Genomic DNA, 23,865 nt, shown 5'->3' on the forward strand with positions numbered 1-23,865 from the left:
GCAACATCAAACATTGACTTTTCTTTCAGTAGTGCCATTAAACGACGTCAATTAAAAAGTTGGCAGCAGTTTAAACAGTCGTGGGGTGATTCTGGAACATAGCAATAATGTTAAGCTACTGTGTAAGAATCCAGACTGGAATAATTACACAGCAGTTTGCAGCAAATCCTTGTAATGAATAATTTTAATACGAAGCACTGAATACGGCAATCTGTGAGTTGGTATTGTACTGGTACAGAGAGGGTTTCATTACAGAGGGAAAGAGGGATTTAAAAATACATTCCACGGGAATGTTTCCACTTCCATATTTAAATATTACGTTTATGGTATTTTATATTTATGATGCTCATTTTTTATAATACCTATGACGAATACATACATTTGTTGAATCAGTAATGAAGATGAGATGGTATAATTTTTTCAAATTTTGTTTTCGCTAGAATGTTCGTCAGAATTTTCTAAAACCACCAAAATGTATTGTGTGTCACAAATGAACTAAATAATAAACTGAACACACCAAATAGTTGATCCCTTCGATAATGAGGGTAAAATCGATAGTCGTAACAATGAAATATTGACCCGTTTCCCGACTTTAATCGGTTATAAAATTTATGCGTCTGCCCTATTTCTCAGTTCAAACGTTATGGTGTTTGGGCTCCTTATAATTAAAGAAATAATTAACATGTATTTGAGGCAATAAACTACTAAACTACGAGCATGATTTGGGTTTTAACACGGCAAACGGTAATGTTTTTCCTTATAGCTGGAGGCAGAAATGTATTGTATAGGCACACTTTGCGTCATTTATCTTATAAGTTACAACTAGGAAACCCTTAGGCTGAAACAGTTCAGATTGTTACATCATTGTTACAAGAGAAGAAACTTATATAATTTCGCTGGTAAATACTTTATTTAACTGAGAAATATTACTGACTATTATCAAATTAAAAGGTTCATTTGAAAAAGTAAAATAAGGAACGAGCTGTGTTGGTTTTATCTCGATGTTATTTGTCAATGCTTTGCTACGTATTTCGTAGTCGGTGGCTACGCCGCGCCGTAGCAAATTGCTACGAAGACGCGACGATGAATATTTTTGGTTAACCAATCAAAATGTTCTAAAGATGAACTTTATATTAAGATAGACTTTATAGATATATAAATAAAGTTCAATTTATAATGTTTCCTTACCTGAGCTGCTTGGTGCACATGTATAGTTCCCTGAGTCGTGGGGAGCTGCGCGTGCGATGAGAAGTCGGCTAGTGCGCGTGCGTTGCTCAGTCTCCACGCTTATACCGCCTCGTTGAGCATAGTTCACCACTTGTTCTCCTCGGTACCAGTAGATGAAGCTAGTAAACGAAAATAATAATTAATGGTATAGAAAACCATATGAAAAATTTGTTCATACTTTCTTTCTTACTCATTTATATGCAGTATATTTTTGTATCTTGTTTGCTAATGCTTCTAGAGCTTCTATTTATATATATATAAGAAGAAAAAAATAAAATAAAAGAGATGTCCCGGTACCAATGAAATAGATCAACATAAATATAGATTTCAATCTTTTGAAATTATTATAAATGTTATTGAAGTAAAATTAATTTTTGGGCAAACTCTAGTCTCGTAATATCTGATAAATATATTCTTTCTATGAATCAAAATAAAGCAAGCATCACATAAAAGCGGTTCAATAGTTATACAAATCTTAATACATTATAGATAAGATTGCAATCAAAATAAAAAATATTCTTAAGAAAAATATTCTTATCTTAAACAAATAAATATATAAAAAGAATTTCAATTACATAAAAATAAATACTTTTGTATTTTTCTTATTTTCTATTCTTAAAAACTTTAATTCAATGTTTTATCAACTGTGATTTGTAATCAGATAACTGGTATTTTTTTTTCTCCATAGTTCTCATATTTGTTCGTACGTTAGAAAAACAAGAAAATACGATTTCTTCAATTTTAAAGTAAAATCTATTTTGTGGCCAAATAAAAAATATTTATCAATAAAGACACGAGTCGATGACTCAATCGTAAGTTAAAATGGGAGTAAGAAGGCAATAACCGAGAAGGTTTAAAACCAAATTAAGCTATACGCTACGATAATGTACCGTATGATGTTAGTATGATGATCTGGACAAATTCTTTTACTAAGTAGGCCATGCGAGTCGACTACCAGCATCGCAGATGTAAGACGCATCCTGCCAGCGTGGCCTGCGATAAAACCAAAAACCTTGCACCGTTTACATTGAAATATCATTACAGAAACTCTGAGCCAGCAATTTGGAAGACCGAAAATGTTGACGCTCTCTATATTTGCCTACGGGCACGAGCAGATTACTTGATTAAAATTTCATCATGTCTATTAATGTACAAAGGTTCTAATTTAAGACATTAACAAATTCCATTCACGAAGATTACAAAGCATTAAAATTGACAAACTTAAATACAAAGTTTTCAAACAAACTTGCTTTTAATTATTTTTGTATAGATTGTGTACATAAACCCAACACCTTTGGCCGAGTGACTGGACTGTAATTACAGGTATTTACCGATCCACGCCTATTCATTACGTCCAAGGATGTGTTTCCTACTCAAGCCTGTAATTTGAGTTTAATGAGCGTTATATTTGGGTCACACTGTTTCAACTACTAAGAAATGTATCTGACACATTCGAAATGTGAAACTTCGTCTCACTTACTGGATTATTTATTCGTCCCAAACGTATTTCGGGCCTGACCTCAGCCATTTATCCTGTTTATTTATAAATTCACTTAAAAGAAAGATACGAGCGCTTTAGGAAATTTAAATTTATATTCATTCATTTCCCATTGTGCTTTGAACTTCTGTTTGCAGGAAAAAATATGCTTTGTGAGCGCCGTACTCATAATAATTACGAGTCATGTGATACTCCACAAACAAAAGACCAAACGCGATACGAGAGTGGTGAGTGTCACACCGCAGTTACTACGAAAAATACATTAATTATATGTTGGTGGGCTTGCCTCAATTAACACAGCGAGACTGTTCGGGAAACTTTGGTATTGAGTGAGCACCTATAAATAATTCACGAAACATCTGAATAAAAAACGATATCTGTCCACACAGAGCGTATCGTCTTTTCAATATTCAAATTGAAGGTCCCTCGATAGATCTCAGACATAGGCCACCATTAAACGTTGATAGCCAAAGAATACCTCACTTAGGGACCTCAGCCGACCCTTTTATCTGAAAATAAGCTTATCATGTTTATGGATGCGAAGACTAAATGTATAGGTACGGTGCGGTGTGAAAAGGTGCCTACACGATAACACACTTCCATTATAAGATCGTAAGGCGGAGGGCGGGCTCGCCTATTCACACCACAACGATTTGTGTCGCGTATTTATTAAGAGTTACACAACCGCAAACATCAATGGCGAAAATCGAATTTTTTGTCCCCCGTTTTATTTTTAGTCGTATTTGTTTTACATACACACGTAATTAATTTACGCTAACGTTTTTGAACACGGATCGTGTTTTGTGTTCTCGTATAAAATATTTGGAGAGTCTGGCTGTCGTTTTACTTTATTAAAATTTCGTTTTTTATTTTTTTATGTTAAAGTCAGGCGTGTCATTCATTTCATCTGCAATAAAGGTCTTTGTTTGCTAGTAAACTAGTAGTAAAAAGTGTTGCAGCCTCTACTATGTTACGTCGGCACGTTGCCCAAAAATGATACTTTTGTAGGTCGCAGAGTGCGGGCAAATTTGATCTAACTGAACAAGATGGTCTCATTACACATTTGTCACGTACGCTGACACAAAAGTCCCGCTCGAGAGTTATTTCTTACTTCCTCGTTTTTTATGTTGGCAACCCACACTTTCATGTTACTGCCCAAGCCGAGTGGGTATATAGCACCTTTTCCATTTCCTTCATAGGCCATATAAAACTCAAAATGTTCTTGCTCTCGTATTTTTATATCGGACAACTTGTTTAAGAAACTTGCTTCAAAAAGGCAGAATTTATTTCAATAGACTTTAATGAAACCACAAAAATGCTGGAATAGCCTGAATAAACATTGCTTTTTCAGCTTCGTACACAAAATGAGAGTACAGAAATAAAGGTGCTAGGTAAAAATAAATTGCGAAGCTAATAATGTCTGGAAAGTGTATTATAAAATAAAGCAGGAACTTTGCAGCGATTAATCTAGTTTTTTAATGTCTAAAGCTAGCAGGATGTCTAGATTTTTCACATTAGTTACCTCGGCGGGTCAGGGGCGTACTTCGCCACGCAAGTAAGATTGATGTCTGATCCAGCTCTCACGAACAGCTCCGGTCCTGAGAGGATCTCCGCCTTTGACACTGTTGGAAAGAAAGAAAGAACATACATATTATCAGAACAAATATCAGTGTAGATTGATAAAATCTACTTTTATATTTACATTTACAAAACATGTACTGTCATCTCATTTATTTACTCCAATTTTTCCAACCAAACAGATTAAATCAATCCGAATTTAGACCAAAGTTCTTATACCAGTTTTTTTACAACTGCGGCACCAAAGGAGCATAGATCAATATTACTTTAATTAGAACAAATTGCGCTCTAGGTACAGAAAATCCAAAGCAGAAAAAACAAATCTGGATTTCGAGATAGTTCCACTATAGAAAAACTCATGAATATGTTAGCGAATCCCTACTTACATATTTATTTACATTTAGTCATCATCATTTATTTAGCTTCGGACGCTAAACCTTTGCGACCTTAGGGTCTTATCACACTAGCGATTTAAGGGCGGAGCGAGAGGAAAGCAACGATTTTTCTAGAACTTGACGAGTTGCGTAATAGAGGTATTATGTTTCACCTGGGTCTAGTCAGCTATAAGACTTAGAAGTAGAGTCTACTGGACTATATTCATATATGAGGTAAAATTGCGTTGATTTTGCAGCATGTAATATGTTAATATTGCCGATATAGTTTTTCCACTGTAATTCAAATCACGAGTGTTATAATGCTTACGTACTTATCGGTAGTCAGGCTAATTGGCAGCAAAATAATTATGATATTTTAATTCGTTGATATGTTAAAGGATTATCCACAAAGTATTTATAAATAACCAGTGACCACATTAAACAATCCGACATTCATTTTAAGCCAAATCCAAAATAAAGTTGTGACTATGTTGTTATGCGCCATTTTAACCGTCATTTCAATTCATAATGCCGACATTGCATAATACTTGTAAATGAATAAATGATGCCAGTAATTTATGAATTACATTGGATTTTAATAATTACACACTCTCGCCAATATTTTCGGTTTTCAATAAAACTGTTAATTTGTGGAATTTACTAATTAGTATCGACATCCAGTTAATAATTAAATAGTCATGTGCTTTTTGATATCAATGTTGAGCTTGTTGATAAATCATGACTATTCCCCGAAGGGTTCAATCAGTGGTGCATTGATTTAACATACTCCCAGTTTGAATCTGTTAATGTATTTGGGATTAAATAGTTTCAAAGCTATTAGTCACCAAGTGGACATAATTTATCCAGACATGGCGCGCGCCTCAAAGAGCTAACAGACCACCATAGATGGGGCCCAGTAGGGCTAAAGCCTGATCCGGAGCTGCGGACTATCTAGCGGGTTACCGGGGCTCCGGTTCGAAAAGCAGAGTAGGAACGGGGTGGTTTTTAGTCAGTAGGAGTCTGACACTCTCTCTCGCCTCGCCCAAGGCGAGAGAAGTCATCGAATGATTCCACACTCAAAAAAAAAAAGTTTTGTAAGAATTAAAAATCTAGGAACTCAAACAGAGGATACTCGTATACGATTTTGGAGAAGATTTACATTCTTTTACTAATTTTTTATATTTTATATGAAGTATTGATAATGTAAACGTTACGTTTACTATGTATAATACACATTTAAAAATATTTATATGAAAGAGCACTTGGATGGTGCGATAACCATTTAAAGAATGTTTTGGACAAAATCTTGGCAGCGAGACCGAATCGATTTACCGGGTTAGAGCTCAAGCTTAGGTATAAACTGCTTAATCAACAGATATAGCTGTTTGAATAAGTATACAGCGAAAACTCATATCGTTTATTTTACATTTAAAATCTTTCATGTGCAATATTCTGCTTATTTTTCTTTGATTGTCCCAATTTTGACTTCGACTTAATGCTCATTAATTTAAAGTCGATTTTTGTGTATCAAAGACACTCTATTTATTGTTTCTAAAATAAAAAAAAACTTTGTTTTTATTACTTACCAACAACGGTGAGTCGAAATGACAGACTAATCTTTGGTTCAGTGGACACTTGGCACTCGTATGCGCCGGAGTCGCGCGGCTGCGCGGGCGCCACTCGCAGCGTCCATTCATCGGAGCCGTCGGCATGTAGTGCCGCGAATCTTGCGTCACTGCTGTACGTGTGCACACCCACTGTCAAGATGTGCAGGTCTCTCTTACGTATCCATGATACCTGGTGACAATTTTAAGATTATTATTATTAAAGAAATATATGTATGTATATATGTATGTATGTATACGTATGAATGTATGTAGTTTTGTATGTATGTAATTATATATTCTATGTAAAACACCTACACCTAGAACCACCTCCACTATAACTCAACAACTCCATTCGCCCAAAGGTTGCCTGGAAGAGATCGCTATAAGCGATAAGGCCGCCTTTGTGCACAATCATTTTATAAATGTTAACCTAAGCTTCATTTATTTAAAGGTGTACAATAAAGGTTATTAAAGAAAAGTCATAATATTGATGTTCGATTTCGAGATATTCTGCTTGGTACATAAGAATAGTTTTACTTTATGTATGGGTGTATTGAAATATCAGCAGAAACGTGGGACTTCCTATATTAAGAACACCTACAAGTGGGCACCCACATTCTCAACTTACACCTTGATATGAAATGGGTATGATATAAAATCAATCTTGTTATTATGTTGTTCAGTGAAGCCCACACGCGTTTATTAGGTACATATTCGCAGTGAGTTTCCAAAAGAGGATAAGAATAGTTTCTATATCGTAGAAATAATAGAGGGCTTAGTATGAGTTTGTTTTAATTTTAACGTGATCGAAACGTTACCGCGTATGGCGCTCACACTGGCTAGCTCCAGCAAACCTATCAATCCGAGGGATAAATGCGGTTCGATCTCATTAAACGTAAAACGAACTCTTACTAGGCCCTCAGGTAGAAAAAGAACTCAAATCTACTCGTGACTTGTTTTGCTACACACTAGGATTTTCTTCTGTATCAGTTGCGTTTACGAACATACAACTTGGCATACGCATGACACCTATACTCAAATTAATAGTTTGTGGATCACACAATGATTTGTTCCGTGCGGAAATCGAATCGCCACCACGCTAACCATGCAGTCAAAAGTTAGTGCAGTAAAGTTCAAGTGGTTATAAACTCTTCCGTTATAAAACTGAGTGACTGCCAGACATCATTGCACTCCTAAAACCGCTGAGATACGTCATGTAGATTTTTGAAGAGCACAGAGAACCATTAAAAGATAGTTTACTGGGATATAAAGACGTTTAATGGACGTACGAAGTCATACGTGAAAGCTTTAGTATATATTTTGCTCTATTATTGAACTGAGAGTGAGAAGGTGGAAGCCAAATGCTAAGCAACCACCCACATGCCTTTATGTACTGAATGCCTGGCCATGAAATTATAAATAGAACGAAAGTAAAGCTTGTTCAGATTCAGTTTACATTTTAATCAAAAATATCCTAATAGAATAAACTAAGCACTTATTCGTTCAATATCGGTAAAACCAAATATTAACTTAGAAATTTGTTTCACCGAACGTAGAATTGTCTACCTAAGCAAAGCTTGGCTTACTTTTCCTCAGTTCATAACTAAAGTAACCAAACTATAGAGTTCATGTATACAGATTAATATAACTTGTTCCTTCCTAAAATAAAACAGTAATGTATTCAAATTCCAGCATTAAATTAGTCTATATTTTTATACATTTCAGACGGACGAACAGACGGATCACCTGATAGTAAGCAATCGCTGCCACCCATGGACTCATGAAACATAGTTAGAAATTTAAGGGTTGTTGGGGAATCGGGGATTAGGAAGATTCTAGCATGGCTTGAAACTAGTCGAGTTCCTCGTCATACAGTTACGTGAGTAAGCCCATAACATAATAATTAAGTCCGTAATATTGTTGAGATATGTAAATTTCAAAAAATCTTAGATACATTTTTTGGACGACTTACGTTTCAGATTAGATATCTCTCCGTTATCATTAATTATAGTTACAACGACTTACTAATTCATCGAAATTGACCAAATTACTATAAAGACAATAGTTCAAAAACCTATGTTATTGGGCTATAATTTATTTCCCTTATTAAAAAGTCTGACTTCTATCCACGTACGTGTTAGGTCTCAAGTTAATCACAATGAATACTTAATTGCGACACCCACACACATATATTTATAACTACAAAGGTAGTAAAAGGTCCCCATGATTAATTTTCACGCCTACATATTGGATACACGAAATTATATTGGTAATGGTAATGGTAAGACCATTGATCGGTTGATTGCTTGTAAGTGTGACAGCCTGGAAAGATGTTTTAGATTTGATTCCTTGGTCGGGCAAGTAAAATCGGGTTTTTTCAGTAGTCTCTCGAATTACAAATTTCAATTATCTCTCTTTATTGAATGGAGCTCATAAACTAATTGGTTTAAAGTGGGTGCTACAGTGTGTATGTGATATTAAATGTACTTCGCCCTACCCCTTTGGGGATAAAATTCGTGACATTGAGTAAAAAGGTAAGTTTGATTAAACTCAGTAGGCACCCAAGTATTTGCGTATTTCCAGTAGAAGGACGAATTAGATTGTATCGAGCTGTGGAAAGTTTTTTCGTCTCCTGTGATCTTTGTAGGGCTCAGGTAAAGTTCACAGTCTCTTTGGTCGACAGCCGAAGCAAGTATTGTTTGAATTTGAATACTGACTTAGCTCTCGGTTAAACTTGTAATTAGTTGGTTGGCTTAATGTAGCTCTACAATGAATATTTCGAAATAAACTAAAAGTTGTACTGGTGACAAGGACTATTTTAAGTATTTCACTATTGATTTTAAAAGATTTAGAATAGAAATTCTGCGGATGAGAAAAATCTTTTGACTCACTGACTTTGACGAAAAAGCTTTCGTGGTTTTGTGGTCATGACACAACGTCACGCCTTTTTATCCCCGAAGACGTAGGTACATTACATGGCATGTAATGCCGATATACAATGTTATGCCCACTTTTCACCATTTGTGTTATAAGTCCCATATAGGTATTGCCATATACTGGGCACATTTCCAAACTTCGTGCTACTACTGAGACATTTTTGAAGAACCGAAAAATGCCCAGTTATACTTTTCCCGACACGGGGATCGAACCCGAGACCCCTTGTCCGGCAGTCGCACTTGCGACCACTCGGTCAACGAGACAGTTTAAGGTTTTCGTGGTTATCACTCTTAAAAATGTATCCAGGTGTAGGCATCATAATGTAGGTGTAGGCATAAATGGTGAACGCTGAATAAAGATGAATGCGCTGCTCAAAAACAACTTGTAATCAGCACGCGTGCACTTTTTTCACATTTAATTCCTGCGCATTTTATGAGGTATCTCCTGAGCTGCGCATTCGTCAAAATCTAGCCGCACCTCTAGATGTCTTCATGTATTAATGAATGGATAAAATAATCATGGCACTGGAAGCGTCGACAGAGGTGCTTCGGTACGCAAGCGCCTTTGTCTCTCGTCTCCTCGTAAAATATGTATTAATTGATGTGACGATCTTGTTCCCCGAGGACATACACGGTACCGGCACTCGATGGAGTAATAATGAACGTTACGACTGTTTTACAATATTTATTATGGTTGTAGTAATAATAGTAGTCGGGTGGTGATCGAAATTGAAGAAATTGAAGCTGTTATGACGTTTTGTAGTTTTGTTTTTACTTATGTCGAAAACATGAGAAAACTTTTAATGTTTGGTTGTAGAAATAGTCAATGTCAAAGTCAAATCATTTATTCCAATAAAACCATAAATAGGTTCTTTTGAAATGTCAACAAATAAAGAAATAAATAATAGTCTGTCAGTCTGTCCGATGGTGCTCGTTCCAAATTGTAGCTTCGAATGGAGAAGAGCGAGCAAGAAACTTCTTCCGTTTAAAAATAGCTAAATTGTACCTCATGCTTTAATGAGTATCCTTTTTAGTATTTTCTATCTTGTGGTGTACATAAATGATAAATTGAATATGAATTGGAACGAAATCAACTACATTGTAATAATCTGTTAGAATGTTACAATAACTGTCACTGTACAAGTACCAATCTAGGTACTACACACATCCGATATCAGTATCTACTTCCTTGGTCTAGCATCTCCACAAAGGATTCAGCCATAAAATCCCACATTCAATTTACAAAGTAGCAAAGGCCACATTAATTCAAATAAATGTAAAACTTACAAGTACTCAAATAAAATTTAGCCATTCCAATTTCATTCAAAGAAGATAAAAAGTTTGTTACGAATGTGAAATTGCTGGAAGTAAACTTCTCCGGTAATAATTTTTGGCGAACCGAGTGGACTTAATTCTCATTATGCTCCTCCGAATTTTAGCTCTATAAAATACGTATCCTAAGACCTGGATCACCATAAATTTCCGATAGGTACGTATCTAAGAGTAATTTTGATAAATTATTTATTTAAGTACAAATAAAACGGTATTTTAATTTATGAGGTTACAGGAAAACTGCGGATTAACTTAGAATTTCGAGATTAAGTTACGTTTCTATGGTTGAGTGATCTTTTCTAGGAAACTTCTCTGTAGTTCATCAAACATTTACCAGCAACGGGTGAATAGAAATCTTAAAAGACTGACAAGGTTTTAATAAAAGCCTTGTTTGATATCTACGTTATTGCTCATGTGGCGACACATTGACAAGTAACAAGTGACAAATGACAGAAGTCGCACATAGACTAAAATCCTGCATCGCACATATGAAGTTTACATGCGAATTAAGACGGATAGAAAATCCCAACGAACAACAGTTGGGGCAGAAAGCCCGCCAGGCATGATCACCTCGCCTGGTCGGAGGATCCTCCTTTTCTTAGGGAACTTTACTCGCTGTTCCCTAAACTCAAAAACCTGTTTGTAAAGATATAACGCAGAAAGAAGAATAAATGAATATGTATAATAAGCTGCGTATATTAAAAACATTTTAAAAGATCCGCAGTAGGTACTTAATAAAGTTTAGTAATAATTGTTAGCTGTTTGCACTCGTTCCAATTATTATGCGCCTGCATTGAGAGAGTTTCATTCGAATTTGTATTCGAGACTATTCGCTGAGAGGTTTTAAAACTTTCTTCGTGCTGCGGTTTAAAGCGTGGCGGAGACAGAACTAACTGGATATAACTGGATACCCTTTAACCATTCTTTCTCGTGGTGCTAAAGTTTTTATGGGTCAAGCCTAGATCAACCAGGATTGAACTGACTGTCGAATAAAATGGAGTGTTATCGTCACTGCTCTAACTGTGCTATGCAGATTGTTGCGGATTTAATTTAAATTAACTTTGTATTGAATTAGTTGTGCGATGGACTAGCTGGCTGTGTCACGCTAACTTTGTTGCGCTAGAAATGCTGTTGCAAAAAATTGCATAGGAGATTGAATTTTAGTAACTTAAAAATACGTTTTCTATTTGCAGTACAATGAAAAAACAATTCTAATGTATAAGAAGTTTATAAAGTTTTAATAAACTTCGAACATTGAGTGAAAATATAGTTGCTAACTAACTACGTAACATTGTTTTGCTTTCCATCCGTTGCGTCAGTGTGCGCTAATTACAAAATAGTGTTAACTGTCCAATAGGTAAGTGGGCTTAACATGCGAGGTTTTAGACAAATTGATTGGCTACGTATTTGTGTTTGCCATACCTGCAATTTACCTATACACCAATTTACGTAATTTTTAAACTAGAGTGACATGACACGATGCAGTAACCTGTTTGATGAAAAAAACAGATACACGGCAATATTTGTTCAGCAAACATTTTACTTCAATTACGACATGTGAAGTAGTATTGAATTCGCTTTTCCTCGTAATTTTTCATGAGCGGACGTAACGAAGCGAGGATAAAAAAAAAACTCTTTTACACTGAATACTTTATCTTCTAAATGGGATCACTAGATAAAATGTGAGTGGAGTAAAGTGAAGTGAATCAGCGCAATCTGCGGTTCGAATGAGTCAGCCCTTCACTAGCAATTTGGGCACCATTCACGCGCCGCTCACATCGGAAACCACATAGAAGATTGCCCACTCTTCTGAATAGTTCCCCACTAGAAAGCCAACCTTTAATGTCTTTCACTAATCTTTTGGCCGGACTCTGAAAAGGGGATTAAATATTGAATCTATTTGAGGTAAGTTTTGGACGTGAATTACGACGGATGAAACCACTTTTGACCTGAATGCCGTTTTTGTTGGACAGGGACCTTCTGTTTATTAATGGTTTTGTTATGAAAATTGTTGTTGGAGTCCCCACACTAATTGCTAACAACTAAATGAACTCTGTTACCACTTTAGTACAATGCTGTAAAAACGTAACAAATGTTTCGTTTTCATTACTATAAGTTAATCCATATACAAAGTCCCCAAGTTTCTATGGATATTGTTCCTTAGCAAGAATAATCAAGAAAATATTACACGTCCAAAGGGAATGTAAGCAAGATCGTGTCTAGCATTATAGAAGATTTTACAAACTAACTCAGAAGGATATCTGAGTAATTAGAACTAGACACTAGACTTGTAATTATGAAACTATGCTAGCAATGGTTGGTTCTTTGGAGGATTGTGGAGAGAAATTAGCTTAGCGGCACCCAGACTAAGTTTGATCCACCTTGAAAACTTCAAACTTTAAGTTACTTTATTCTGAATCGGATTTGTCGTAATAAAAAATAAATTTTATTCATTCCTAATTTTATTATAACTTCCGTGAGACACACTAAATTAATTATTATGCTTACTCACGTAACTGTTTGACGAGGAACTCAACTAGTTTCAACCCATGCTAGAGGCTTATATTCATGCGCAGCATTCCGAAACAATCACCGCGTCGAGTGTCCCGCAACTAGTCGAGTTCCTCGTCAAACAGTTACGTGAGTAAGCCTTACAAAATAATAGAATAATAAAAGCAGAATAACACAATAATTAATTTATTCATTCTTCTTATATTAAAACAAATATTTTGGGATCCTTCCCGAAGAACATAATATTATGAAAAATCGATGAATACTTGTCGAAACAAATCCATTATCACGATCAACAGTTACACTCATTAGCAAGCCCTAGACATTCAAAGAATAAAAAAATAGGCAAAACTGTCTGATGTTCCGTTGTCTACGTTAGAGATCAAAAACACCAAGTAATACGTATATTTATTACTATAAGTCTTACAAAGAAATGCTACTGAATTCTAAGGCTGAGTTTTACTTCTAATCTTAATCTGAGAATGTAGATCGGAGATTAGTAGACGGATTTGGATTATGCTATCGTAACAATAGCAGAGTTGGCACGATGTGGATCTCTGTGTAGATAATGGCGATATATTAATATTACAAGTCAAGTTACAATCTAAAGATATGCAATAATAGGAATGTATTATAATTTTGTACTCACGAAAAGGATTTGTTTTGTTCACTTCTTAGTATGTATTTTTCTAATATCTCAAATGAAAAAAATAACTAGAAGCTTGAACTATGCGTTTTCTGCCCATTAGTAATAAGTATATTGATATCTAGCTGATGCCCGCAGCTTTGCTTGCGTGGACTACGAACTTTGTTAATTTATTTTCTAAAATAAAAGTAGGCGAGGTCGTGGCCAAACGCCATCCCATTAAGTTTAAAAAAAGCCCAAGTTACTTCTTAATACATCAGCTATTTTGCCCGTCAAAACCTGTTCAGCCATTTCAGAGATTAGCCGAAACAAATAAGCAGACGGACAAATATTTTGGTATATGTATCATACGTATATTCATAATGCATGTAGTAAAAAACGCTTGTATCAATAATAAAAACAGACACTCCAATTTTATTTATTCGTCTAGATGGAAAAGCTTAAACAAATGTATCGATAAAAATATTTGGTAGATTAATTACGAAAAATGTATTCGTTCTATGAAAGAAAATGATAAAAACAAAATCATAAACGTTCACAGTAATATTTTACTAATAAATATTTTCAATCTGTTATAGTGCTGTATTTTTATTTAGGTAAATCAAATGTCAGTTGATAAAATATTTGATTTCTATATTTTCAATTTCAGCTGGTAGATTTTACAGAGGATTAAATAAATTTTAGTATAATTCAATCATCATAATTTCTCTTCATCACTTAAATCGCTGCCCAAACCTCGTTACCGGGGCTTTGGTTCGAAAAGCAGGAGTAGGAACGGGGTGGTTTTTAGTCAGTAAGAGTCTGACACTCCTTCTCGCCTCGCTCAAGGCGGGAGAAGTCATTTGATGATATTCCTCACTTCAAAATGACCTCGTTACCAATACATATACATATAGTACTATATTGAGTTATTTATTGTTCATTGACATTATCAGTAAACAAATTGTTACATTTTTTTTCCAAAGAATGTGATTGTTGTGAGGAATCCAAATCCCGTAATCAGCTTGGCTTTTCTTTAATCCCGGAAAATAAAACTTTCCTATGAAGAATGCCAAAAGGCTATCGTTAAAATGATATCATTGAAATAGCAGAGATTGTATTTTATAGTAGATATATAAGTGTTTTCCTTTATTTTAAGATTAACTTTTGGCCGCGACTTCGTCCGCGTGGTGTAATGACTTCTAACAGAATCTAAGATTTATGAAAACTAACGATTCATAGCTCCTCCCCCGTTGATGTTAGCATGATAATATGTAGCCTATATGTTGATCTTATTTATAGTATTTATGCAAATTTTTAAGTAAATCAATGCAGTACTTTTTGACTTTAGCCCAGACTTACAGAAAAACAAATAAACATTCTAAAAACCAGATTTTGGCTTCGATTCCGATTGTAGATCACTCAACAAAAAATATCAATGTACAGTTTTGACTTTCTAAAAATATATCACATGTGTACGATACTTTATATCATAAAATACCGACGTTCATCCATTTTGGTTAAGACACTGTGCCGATCTATTTGGGGAAAGGTCAGAAGGTGTCACACCGTGTTAAATACAGATGTTCAACCGAATATGGATGAAACATAGAGCTAATCCCGCATGGTTGGAGCCAAAGCCAAGGGAAAGAAAGATTTCTGTTTTCTTCAGAAAAAAAATCTATGTTGATATTTGGTAACAGATTCAATCACATCTTTACATTACATCAACAGCTTATAAGTGGCCACTGCTGACCAAAGCCAAACCTATCTTCTCTTCTCACACGGAGAAGGTTTGAGTATTAATCACCACGCTTGGTCAATACTTACGGTTTGGCAATTTCAAGGCCAGGTTTCCTCAAGATGTTTTCCTTTAACGTTCGTCAGTGGTGTCTAAATAATCTTAGAAAGCACACATGACTCGAAAAAAGCATTGGTACTTGCTGTTGGTAAGTTTCGAAACCGTGCCCTCATGCATGGAATGCGGGCGTCTTAAACCTCCGGGACACTACGACTTACAAATTTACTAATCCCATGTAAGAGTGTAAACTTTTTTCGGATATTAGTCGCATTTACTCATTATGATTTTGACTTACTCGAGACCGAGTCAAAATATTTCCTACACTTATATTTATTCTTCATTCCACAAGTTGTATTACATTTTATTTCGATATATTTTAGTTGGTTTCGAAGATAGGCACATAGGTACTTACTAATACTAACCGAACACGATATTGGTGTTGAAGTATCATCAATCACCTTGTAGGAATTGTATTAAAAGATAATATTTCAAAAGGTTTGCGTAGAACGTATCATTATTTTGTATATGTGATTGATTAAGCCGCTGTTTGGTGTACATTTGTCAACGTAATTGGAACCATAGTGTGGATAAAACTACTCTTGAATTACGTTTTATTTTTGGTTCTTTTTTTCTGATAGGTTTGAACTATTCTTGTTTTGTTAAGCTTGTCTGAGCAAGGATTATCTTTACTTTATCTGCTGTCAAGGAGTTTTCATTGTTGTAGGTAAATCCTACTATAGTGTCAGTGATGTGAATGTGTGGGACGATGTATGGATGTTTGCTGTTTACGTCTGAAGAACGGATTTAAATGAAACTTTTACAGTGCCTAATGTAGCACACACATCAGAATATTCAGAATACAATAGTAATATACAGAGGGTAAGTTTATGGAAAATGGGTATTTATCTATATAAGTGTCAAGTAATCTAAGTATCTCGGCATCTACTAAATAAGTCGTGAATAATTGTTGAGATGATTTATTTTCAATTACTATTCTTACAAAAAAGTCAACGACAGTATAAAGTATGTACTTTTTACGCTTTACACTTTATGAATGTATGTATACTTAGTAAAAGCGACATTGTTATATCATAAACAAATGACACGTCAGTGACAACATGATCGAACTGACAAGAAAATATAGATATTGCTTATACCTTCTAAATTCAACAATCTAGTACAGAAACAAATGACACTTCAACAACGGACACAATATAACAAGGAAAGAAACATATTGTGATCTCTTTCTAATTTCAAACTTCACTTTTCCTATCGACTTCCATGATTTGCAATAAAACTAAAACAAAAGACATATCAGTGACGTCAGTCCGAAAATGACAAGGACAAAACATATTGTGTTCTCTTTCTTTATAAACATTTCCTTTTGTTCAAAAATCAATTAGTGACATTATTATTGTTTCATTCAGTGACGAAACTAGAAACTTACTGACTTAATTCAATGCTTATTGAAATCCAACCATTTCGTCATCTTGTTGGAAAAAGTTATTTTTAGATAACAAAAGAGTTTCGGTTGCCGATTCTTTATGAAAAGTCGGTCCGATCACAGAGTTAAGACGGGGAATGAAGAATAAAACATTGAATCCGAATAAGTTTCTTCATTTGTTTTGAGGTTCGTTTAACTTTTTTTTTATATTTTCTAAGTTTTGGAGTATTTCATTTGAATCGATATTGAAATGTTTGTTTTAATATTTGGTAATTAGCAACTCTCCAAATGGGTATTGTTGTGAAATATTTTATTATATTATTTAACTTTTTGCAACTTACTGTAGGTTAATGCTTACTAGGCAACCTTTAGGTGATGCGATGAGAACGTGGTCGGTGCATTAAATTGGAAAAAATATCTTTATATATATAATTCTTCTGTACGTGTGTATGTCACTGAACTCCTCTTAAACGACTAGACGGATTTTGATGAAACTTTTTGTGTGTGTTCATGAGGATCTGAGAATGGTTTAGATTCACAATTTTGTCCGCTGGACAATGTTTTTTTAATTAATTTTTAATTTATTAGTAGTTGTTAATTTTGGAATGTTTTACATCGGATCCGACGGACGGCGCTACCATCGCAGTGTCAAATATTAATGACGTTAGATATTGTCATAACATTTGAATAATAATTTTCATCAAAAAGGTCCAGAATGTTTTAGCTTATTAAAAAAAGAATAAAATTTTCAAATTAACGTGTAGACAGGACAACGTCTGTCGGGTCCGCTAGTAATCTTATAAAACAATATATTTTAAATGTATTCCATTAGTTATGTAATCAGGTAACTTCTACTTTCAAAGTTAAGAAACATTTTGAAATCTATGTTGTGTAGATAATCAATTCTAGAACATGCAGAGTACTGAATAGTTCCATGAAAATAAAGTATAAATAACTTAAAACAAATAAACGTTTTATTTCAAGTTGAATAAAATAAACATTTATTTCTTCTAAAGTTTTCCGACTTTCCTTTGGCGTTTTACCAACTAGGTTTTTGTCAGCATCGAGTCTTAACCAGATTTGGCTGGATATCAGCTTTTTACGTGTAGACTGCCATCTACACAGCGAAAATTAGTCGCAGTTTTATAAAAAGTCAAGGTGTTCAAACATTTTATCAAACTTTTGAACTATAAGTTGAACTATTAGTACTGAGTTCTTATAACACATAATGGGTTTGCTATTATTGAAGAGAAAGTAAAAAGAAGTAAAGTAACCAATCAGATGATTTGTTACTTTAGTGGGAAGTAATACCATTCACTATAGTAGTACATAACTATAGTTATGTTTGTAATAGAAGTACGAAAGTCCGCGAACATTGTTTCGCCTTGAATTTTTTTCTGCGCATCTTTGTTTTTTTTTGTTCTTTCATAAGAACTTTCTCCTAACAATAACAAACACAAGAAAAAAGAAGAATTAACGGAATCGGTTGAGCTGTTCTCGAGATTTGCACTTAGCAACATATTTAGCGATTGTTTTTTTATATTTTAGAAGATGACCAATTCTTACTCATACTCATGTCATGTTTTGCGCACATATATTTATGTTGGTGATTTTATTAATATTATTAAACACTAGTAATCACTATAAAGGCACAAGACTTTTCTATATATTCCTTTACGTAATCCAATATCGCCGAGTGTGAATATTAACTGAATGGTTCCACAAAAACTGGCAATATTGGAGGTACTTAATAAGTGCACGAACTTTGTTACAAATTGTTAGGGCCAAAGAAGTTAAGTGTTGCCAGATGTTTCCCCCTTGATTAACACTTCGTCCCGATTTCGGAACATTCGGAACCCACATTTTTTGCTGTCGGAATTTCTTTATATTGAATCTGGCAATACAAGAATATGCCACATCTGGTTGTTGAGCTATTTCGCTCAGCCAGATTGTAAAAATGTTCTTAGTGTGATTTAGGATCGTATATATTTTACTGAGTCTCTTGCTCACCAGCACTTTATTCAGTTTATGTGGGAATTTCAAACTTTGTTGTGTCAAATCGAATAGAACACAAATACAGTTCAGAGAGAATAAAATAAAATGTAGGAATGCACAGTTGCGGACTGCCTAGCGGGTTACGGGGCTCCGGCTCGAAAAACAGGAGAAGGAACGGGGTGGTATTTAGTCAGTAAGAGTCTGACACTCCCTCTCGCCTCGCTCAGGGCGAGAGAAAGCTTTGGATGATTTTCCCCACTCAAAAAAAGGAATGATATTTCATAAGAATCCATGCAGTATTTCATAACATACATTACACATCATTAATCCTAGTATTTGACTCCAAGAACAAGCCTTTCTAACACGATTTCAAAGCAAAACCAACGGGTTAATGTTACTGTCAAATAAAAGCGTTTATTTCAAAATAAACTCACCAAAATTGCGCTTTATGTTGAGAGCCATAAGAGCTTTTATAGCTAACATCAACTTTTAATTTCGTGGCATATGTTCACAGAATATATGCATATTCCAAGACACCGGTTTCTCGTGTTTATTACCAGAGAATGGAGGTAGTAATAATTTTCTTTTCGCTTTACCTAGTCATAATTTTAATTAACTATGATTCAACCATGACGTTGAACGGCGCATGCAAGTACAATTTTATAACCGTAAATCTGTAATTAGGTAGGAAAGTATGCATGGCTAAATCATAAACCTTTTTGTACTAGGGGCATGAGTAGTGATTACTGCCAATATTATAAAATCTAACCATATGTTTCTAATTTTGCTCTTGTAAGTTTTTATTTAGGACTAGCTGTGCCCGCGACTTCGTACGCGTAGTAACCTTTTCCTGCGTAAATCTCGATTCCGTGGAAATTCTGATATAAGGTAAACGTCCACAAGCCCGCATCGCACGCGTCGTACGCATTCCGTATGACGTCATCAGTACGCATATAGGCATTTGCTGATGATGCGGTCCGTACGATGCGGCTCAGTGGATGCAGTTGTATGTTTCTATACAAGACAAATTAAAATCCGTTGCGCGCGATGCGGGCCTGTGGAGGCGTATCTATAAACAACTATTTTGTGATCCATAACCTGCTTATTAAAAAAATAAGCCCTATATATATATATATATATATATATATATATATATATATATATATATATATACAAACGCGAGATAATCGCGCACAAACTTACATATACATAACATTCAGTATGTACAATTGTACATACAGGTCAAACTTAAAACCTCCTTTTTTTGAAGTCGGTTAATAAACATTAATTCAGTACTTTTTTCAATATTGATTCACACAATATTTATTCTTACACAATTTTTTATGGTTTTTAACGAAACCACAGCATATTTTGTAACCATTAGTCGGTTACTGAACAGACAGACTCAGTACAAAATCAATCTATATTTTCTTACCTGAATACTAAATAACTTGGCACATAGAGAAGTCGTGAGTCTCCTCAATATAGGACAAGTAGGTAATGCCTGTAGTTCTCGTATTTCGTTATCGCATTTGAATTTAAAATGGCGTGGTATGGAGGAAATTTTTGCTCGTTTCAGCTCGACCTAGTGCTATGTACCTACATTTATGTTCTATTAAATTGTGCTTTGTTTCTATTGTGATATTTAGGGCCTATATATATATATATATACAGACTTCAAAAAAAGGAGGTTTTGAGTTTGACCTGTATGTACAATTGTACATACTGAATGTTATGTATATGTAAGTTTGTGCGCGATTATCTCGCGTTTAGCTGAACCGATTTTGATACGGTTTTTAGCATAGTATTTTTCAGACTTAGGAGAAGGTTTTAGAGATACTACCTGACTTAAAAAATGGAGGCGGCAAGTAAACGAAAACTGGTTCCCTTTTAAAAAAAAAATATTTAAAATGACTGTGAACTTAGTTCAACAAGGACCTAAGTACAATCATCAGGTTTATGCTAATGGCTCAGAAGAAAATTGGCTCATATTTGAAACGATGTAGTTACGTTGATGTGCTTATTATACAGATATAGACATGTCATACGAAAGAGAGAACAGTTGATACAAATACAATTTCATGATGAAGGACTCCATTTTAAAACGAAAACCAAAAATAATATTATTTAATTTCTGTTCGGTCCCCGTACGAAGGGTAGTGTGTGAGCTTAGAAGTTATAAAGTACACCATTTTGTTTGATATGTACTTCTGTAGCACCACTAATAACTTAAATCCACAACGTATGTGTATTTCTTTTAATTCATCTACATTCATAACTCTTTTCACAGACATTATTCCTTTACTCTCTTTACTTTACTTGCCAACTAATAAAATATAACTAAAACAAACATCAACCAGTCTCAAACGGTACGGTATATAAATGAATTCAATAAAAAATGACAAAATATCTACGAAGCAACATAAATTCTCCGCTTACGTTAGCAGAGATGCCTTCGTATCGATAAAATGAATACGAGTGAAAATCTAAATAAATGCATAGTGGAATATGTGAACGTCTTGTGAAGTAGGTAAGCGAAGATGGATACTATCTATTTCATCTCAGGGGAGTACCGTTTGCGGTAACTACTTGTGGATAAAATCCTTTCCTCTTAGTTTTAATGTCTATCGAGATGTTTATGCAGCCTTTTGGTTTGAATATACAATTTTATGCTAAAGTTTCCCGGACCAGTCTTCGGGGAAACGAATGGAGATGTGAGGTATTGATGTACTGTTTACTTATTGGAGACGGAGCTACGTTTAATGATGATTGTTATTTTGTGTTTATTAAGTCTTTGACTGCCAATAGAAAACTGTTGAAGGCAAATCTTCCGCTAACGTCGGTCACCGGTGACCACCACGGTGTTCAATGTGTTAACTGACTTCAAAAAACAAGAAGTTCTGAGTTTGACCTGTACGTATGTATGTATGTTTGTGCGTGATTATCTCGCGTTTGATGCGATTTTCAGCATAGTATTATTCAGACTTAGGAGAAGGTTTTAGGGATATTACCTGACTTACGTATCGTTTCTGATCGAATAGTTGAGAGCGTGACTGTTCATAAAAGCACATATCACGTACGTATTGGATTGAGCCTTGAGTTGGATAAATTGCTAAAATAATACGGATTCTAAAGTAGTTCCCATTACGTGTCAGTCGATAAAAGTACTCAATGTCCATAAAAAATCGTAGCGGAAAGTACCATATAAAACATTTCACTCTTCTATGACGAATGAATACAAAACATTTTGCTTTTGCTGCAATAACGATAATGCAGACACTACAAACAAAGACAGTTTACAACGACATAAATGACACATTATTTAAACTGTCTCCACTATATTTCTAATCTGATTTAAACTGTGATATCATAGCACTCTATAAAGTACAATAAAAGTGTCACATTTGCTTATCGTTTCCACCCATCAGTTCCACAGCTTTTATGGATTTGTTCACAAAGCACTTCGCATAATGAAATCAAACTAGCATATGTAGGTACTGACAAAATTTATAATCGTACGAAACTATTTTCTGCTATATTTGTGTTATTATGTGTAGCGAAAAGGGTTTTAAAAGTGTACCTTCAAGAGATACATTAATTTAGTACTTTCGTGAGTGGGAAGGTGGATCTACTATCGGTTTTTCATCAAAAGAAATAGTCGTCAGTAATCACTCTGTCTGTCGTCATCAATTTGTATTTTTTACTTTTAAACAAAATAAAATGTTCATTTTATCCATAGATCTAGACACGCGGCAGCGTGTCAAGCCAAGTTCAAGTCAAATCTTACCTACTTTAAGATCTTGTTTAAATACTTAACAGCAATTGTTATAGGTCCAATCCAATAAAACATAGAAATAGAGTTTTATACTTGTTCATAATGTTATTTTATTCCTATAAATACATATTTGGATTTTGTACATTGTATGTTTTTGGTGGGATATTATCTACATCGTGTAGGTTGTATTACTACTATAACTACAGCCTACCCTTCTCTATCACACTGTTCAGTGTTTTTTCTTGTTATAAAGTACTTACTGATAACTTTTTTTTTTTTTTTTTTATATGTTTATTTACATTTGTTCTCCACGGACTCTTGGTCCGTGCCCTTGTCATACAATTTGTTTTTCTTTTTACAATAAATTTTATCAATATGGTATCTACCTTACGCACTACAATTAACCACAACTATTAAATTATAACTACAAAAATACTTATGATTAACATATTTGTTTTTTTTTTATCCACTAAATTAAATTTACCGGCGGCTCTGCCAAGTCAGTCCACCGGCGCGCTGGGAGAGCCGACCTGCCCCAGCAGAAGGCACTCGTTCACGAGTATGACGTGTGTGTCAGCAATTGGTCCGGTCAACCATTTTGTTGGGAACGGAACAACCCAACACACAGCGCCACCGACTGTAGGACATTTATGTGAGCGTGACGCCTCAACCCCTGTCGGGTGGGCTGACTTCAACAGAGCTTACAGAAGTCAAAGAGTTTACAATTATATAATTATGTATATAGCAGTTATGTACTTATTTACTATTTCCGCATACACATTACCTCCCACTATATAAATTTTTATTTTAGTCCAAGGAACATTTCTCACCCAAAAGCGCCCCCAGAACTGCCGCGTCTCTGTGTTTGATGGCCATTTTCAGGTTGTAGTCCATAATCCTATGGTCGCTCTCCTCAGCAGCCCTTCCGATCAATTTGCTTATCGCGTCATCACAATTGTCCGTGTAGTAGATGCAACTATGTGTGTGACGCGATATTGCAACTACTGCATGTGGTACGCTGTCATGAATTTTCTGCCTCTTTGTTGCTGTGTTCACAACTACCACCTTCGCGGACGAAAGCCCCTGAGCCTCGTGTATAGTGAGAATGCGTGATCCCTCGCCCGACCCGTATCCCTGGTTCTTAAGGGATTCCTTTTCTGCC

At 34.9% G+C, this 23,865-nt stretch overlaps 1 protein-coding gene across 1 annotated transcript in view; it reads right to left on the reverse strand.

Annotated features, from left to right (window-relative positions):
* The window catches only part of LOC118274066 (hemicentin-2), a 61,340-nt gene that overhangs the window by 2,918 nt on the left and 34,557 nt on the right, over positions 1-23,865 (reverse strand). Inside the window, exons 4-6 of the mRNA XM_035591421.2 lie at positions 6,264-6,474; positions 4,248-4,347; positions 1,189-1,346 (exon numbers count right to left, since the gene is read on the reverse strand). Of these exons, the coding sequence (XP_035447314.1) occupies positions 1,189-1,346; positions 4,248-4,347; positions 6,264-6,474 (469 nt within the window). The remainder of the gene's footprint in view (positions 1-1,188; positions 1,347-4,247; positions 4,348-6,263; positions 6,475-23,865) is intronic.

Source organism: Spodoptera frugiperda, chromosome 3, assembly GCF_023101765.2.
Source record: "Spodoptera frugiperda isolate SF20-4 chromosome 3, AGI-APGP_CSIRO_Sfru_2.0, whole genome shotgun sequence".
Taxonomy (NCBI): Eukaryota; Metazoa; Arthropoda; class Insecta; order Lepidoptera; family Noctuidae; genus Spodoptera; species Spodoptera frugiperda.